A 4,710-nucleotide genomic window follows, 5' to 3' on the forward strand; every position below is an offset into this window, starting at 1 on the left:
TATGAACGCGATGCATTTGTTGTTACTGTTGTTATTGAGGTCGGTGTTGTAGGTGATGTTGTAGTTGGTGATGACGATGATGTGGTTGGGAATAGAGTAACTACTCCTGTTGTGGGACTCGATGGAACAAATGTTGATGTTGTAGTAATTGTGGTAGTAGTTGTAGATGTTGAACCTTTCAACGAAGTGATTCTGTTAAGCAAATCCTGTGAAATTACGCGGCCGGTACCAATATGATCATGGGTGCGTCGACCTCTGTTCGTGCGCTGTTTATTGAAAAGTTGGTAGCTGTGGTCAGATCCTTGCGGGTTGCCTGTAATTGAATTGGCATAACTGTTATAATTGCTTACACAAAAGTATTGGTTTGGTCATCTTACCAGATGCTTGCAGCGCGACGGCAGCTAAGCCAAATGCGAAGAGGGCTACTTGGAAGAAATGCATTTTGTGTTAGTATACTGTGTCGCTCCTCACTCTGCCAGGACACTATGAGGTAAGCTATTTGTTAAACTAAAACCAATCGTTGAAAAAATATTTATTCTACAAATATTTTTCTTGTAATCTTACGTTACTCCAAATGCTTGGAGCTCACTGATCGATAAGGCCTACGACCGCAATATTTATACGTTGACCCATGACAAAGCCTACCAAGGGCCAAAATTCTAATTAGTTCTTGTAGGCCTATTCAATATTCGCACAAACAACAGCATGAATAATTAGCAATGGGCTGGTGTAAAAGTTACAAACAACAACGTTTAACCCATCTTACTTGGCTAAAGTTACAGAACATTGTAAGCGAATTAGCATAAAACACATACTTACTAACTTACACACTTACACAGATACCGAAAAGTCACATTTGAATAATTTACGCTTAGGCTTGAAAGAAATTAGCCAAATCAGCTTTCTTTTTTTTTTTTGTATTACTGCGCCAAAAACTTAGAATCGACGCTGCTTCTTAACGTTGTCAAGGCAGCCAAAAGGGCTTATTGATTTACAACTATTTTGAAAGTATGCAAAGGTATGTTTGTATGTATGCTGTCCATACCAGAACAGACTGGGTAAATACTCCATATTTTACAGGTAGCTTTACCTGGTGTATTGGGTTAATTTTCTACGAATTTCTTAAATTTTACCATATTCTACTGTACATTTTTGTGTACGTTTGAGTTTTTGTTCTTATCGAACTCACTGGGAAAATAGGTAAGCACTTCACGAGGTAATCCATGTTTTCTTTCACTTTTTAATACCAAAATTGTCATCATGACCAATGTCATCTACTAGTAAAGCACAAAACGAACACCTTCGAAGACGAATTACGCTGTCAGTTGCGAAATAGCCGAATTACTCCGAGCGACTGCTCTACATTCTACGTCACTTACTTTGTAAAACGGTTCAGAAGTATGTCTTATACCGTATGTACATTCTAAATTCCTATTTACATAAGGCGGCCACGCCTTTGTTACAGTAAGGGATATTCGGCAGGGAAGTCCGGGAAGTAAGGACCGCCGGGTGAGATGCAATACCTTACCAGCAACTTACAACTAGGAGTATAGGGCAAATTGTTCTGGTAGGGGTGTTTAAAATTATGTCTTGCAAAGAAATTAGTCACAATTGTGTTGTTTGTGGAATTTATTTATTTATTAGTTCAAGTGAATTGCTCATTTAGCGAATTTGTTAAATATGAAAAACTAGCGGACGCGACGAATTGCGTCCCGCCCAAAACTGATTTCTTTATTCAAACATTTGGTACAAAGTTTTCACCACAATTCACGTTCACGTTTGGTTTTGTGGTCGTTAGAAAGCATCTCCCAAATTGCCGTCTTAAATAACCTAACGGAAGCGTTAAGTTCTTGAAGAAGTTCTTATGGCAACAATGATCCGGCACAATGGTGAATCGTCCTGGAATCTGTATAGAAACTAGAAGTACCATAAATGTCTTACAATTGAATTTGTAGGCATTCATCCAGAATTGTCTTTATTTTGTTGTTGTGTCTTTTTTTGTTAAGTCGCCGTAAAGTAAGGACCGCAATGGTTATGGTGGTAAACTTAACGGTGGTAATTTGATTTTGATCCCTAGTGCCTGCGAATAACTTCACTTGACGATTTTTAGCAATAACTCGACTCCAGCGCCACCTTTCGGCTCTTTTTATCAATAGTATTGCCCCTACCGTTACTAATACACATCTCGATTATGAGGCAAATCGGAACATAAATACGATTTTTAGTAATAACTCCACTCCAGAGCCACCTGGAGAGCAATTTTCCATTTACGTTGCCAATACGTATTTTGAATATTAGCCAGATCAGATCATAAATACGATTTTTAATAATAACTCGACTCCAGCGCCACTCGGGGTTCTAAATTGTGAGCCTAATTTATACAGGGACTTAGGACAAAAATTTTATTAAAGAAGTTCACTCGCAATCACATGTACAGAAGAATTATATGTATATCTATTTACAGATAGGTAAAAGTTTCAGTACTTTCACTTCAGTCACTTTTCTCCAAGAGAAAATTGTTTTGACGCACTTCTGCACTTACCGTCAATTTGTGTCTTCATACGTGTGGACGCCTTAAAAGCCGCCTGCAGACTAAAAAAAAAACGGATGTTGGTATAACTCTCCGTGGGGTGAGGCGGAAATTGCTGGCGGCAGAGATTCGAGCATTTGTGTCTATTCAATTCCGCAGGCTAGTACGCCACCATTACCTTTGTTGAAGAGATTCTATGATGTTCAGTTCCCTGAGGCGGAATGCTGGTTTAATTCCAGCTCTGAGCCAGGACTCACACATTAATGATGGCTGCAAAACTGACTCTGGGTCAGGATCTGGGGTCTTTTTCGAAGTTAGTGGTAATAAGCTTCACTTTTCTCTTGGCGAATATGCTTCGCTCTTCCAGGCTGAAGTATATGCAATCCTCAAAGCCATGAACTACGTGGTGGAAAGGCATTGGCCAGCGCTCTAACTAAGTACTTTCAGACTGGTTCGGAAATGCAAGTCTCTATTAAATTATGTTGGTAAACATAAGGCGCTTGCTTTACTCTAGGTGCCAGGTCACTTGGGAGTACCTGGTAATGAGACATCTGACTATTTGACGACACTTGGCTTAGACCAGGCATTCCTTGAACCGCAACCAGTTATAGCATTTATTACACACAAAAATAATTCGATGTAGCGTTTATGAATTTCCAAAAAGAGTGTTTTCGTGAACCACTATGACTTATGTGTATTTATCTTCATGTAATAAAAAAAACACCCAAAACAGTTCATTCCAAGAGAAGAAAATTTATTTTTTTGACCACAGGGTTTCAGATCAGCCCATAGTTCGGTGCCGCTGAACCGGTCAGAAATGCCACTCATAGGTCCTTCATTGTGTGATTTTAGAAAATTGTCCTGGTGTTCTGCTTTTTTAATGGGCGCCAATGCATACTACCATTTAATTTTTGGCAGATTTTTCCTATAAAAAGGCTGAGATGTCAGTTACTTTAAATCTAAAATCGATAACCAAAGGTTTTTCCAACGTATTGAACAAGTAAGTGTACCTTCTTTCTGTTTAGTTTATTTTGTTGAAATCTTACTTTTATATCTTCAGGCGAATCCCAAAAAAAGTGGTAGTTCCAGAACTGGTACACGACTAAAGTGTCATACATACTACCTAGTAGATAATTTCAGGAACTAAATTATCTTCTAACAGACGTTTCTGAAAGTCATTCCTTTCTACTTTATTTCTTGTAAGAAATAGCACAAATTGTATATGAATTACGTCAAATATCCTTACATTGGGAAGATTTTCAAGTAGGGAACCACGTCTTAATTTGAAACTCCCCCTTCGGAGCCTTTAAGTTTTTAAGTAATTCGTTGTTAAAGTGTTTTTGCATCCCACTCCGTTCTGCCTCAAAAAAATATAGAATGTTAGCAGCGCAGAGTTTATATCTAGGAGTGAATGGGGTAAAAAGTATGGTGGTGAGAACAAGATTTCGGAAAGCGAAAGCTCACCGAGCTTTTTCGAAGGATAGATAAAAGGCATACAGTCGGTTAGTGAAAATAGCTAAACCAGCATTAACAGCGCCAATCAAGAAGAAGAAACCGGCTATTAAGCTCGCCTGAGGAGCTATCGAATGTGAAAACGGGTACTTTTCAGGAGAGCAAAAAGCAGTTGTAAAAAATGTTGTTGTCATTAGGAAAAAGTGTTAAAGCCAGTATCCTCTGCTTCTAAGAAAATTAGAAGTTTGACGATTTTCCAACTTGCNTTTAATTTTATTTTCCTTATGAGTAATTTACTAAATTTAAATAAATTAATTAATTTAATATTTTTTCGTGACTTAGAATTCAGAATTTTGCTTCGGGTGCCTTATTATCAACAATGACGAACATTTGAGGCTCTTTAGCGCCCTTCAACCGGTAAGAGTTTACATCCCGCTCATCGTTCACATAATTTCGGCCTCTGTAGCTGTTCCTATTCGTGCGCTTCCTTTGCGATGTTTTTCGTTTTGTTTGACTTGAACCCTTCTGCGAGGATGTGCGACGCTTTTTGCCAGCGTTGGTTCTCTTTGGACTTTTACTCCTTGTTTTCTTTGTGCTTTGGCTGCTACCACCACGACGACGCTTACTACTAGAATTGGCAGGACGATATTCATCGTTGCCTTGTTCATCTTGCCTGCGAACGGATTTGCGGCGTTGATTGTGACGATGAGCGCTATTTTGACGATTGG

General features: G+C 38.7%; 1 protein-coding gene across 1 annotated transcript; it reads right to left on the reverse strand.

Annotated features, from left to right (window-relative positions):
• Window positions 1-7: 7 nt before the first annotated feature.
• Window positions 8-441, reverse strand: LOC108380075 (bypass of stop codon protein 1-like; the record flags this gene model as incomplete). Its single annotated transcript, XM_017636443.1, has 2 exons — window positions 378-441; window positions 8-313 (listed from the first exon to the last, which is right to left on the reverse strand). Coding segments are annotated over exons 1-2 (370 nt in total), but the record flags the coding sequence as incomplete, so codon positions are not given.
• Window positions 442-4,710: the final 4,269 nt, after the last annotated feature.

The sequence above is a fragment of the Rhagoletis zephyria genome, unplaced genomic scaffold (assembly GCF_001687245.7).
Source record: "Rhagoletis zephyria isolate East Lansing unplaced genomic scaffold, Rhagoletis_zephyria_1.1 Rzeph_scaffold_18164, whole genome shotgun sequence".
NCBI classification, from domain to species: domain Eukaryota; kingdom Metazoa; phylum Arthropoda; class Insecta; order Diptera; family Tephritidae; genus Rhagoletis; species Rhagoletis zephyria.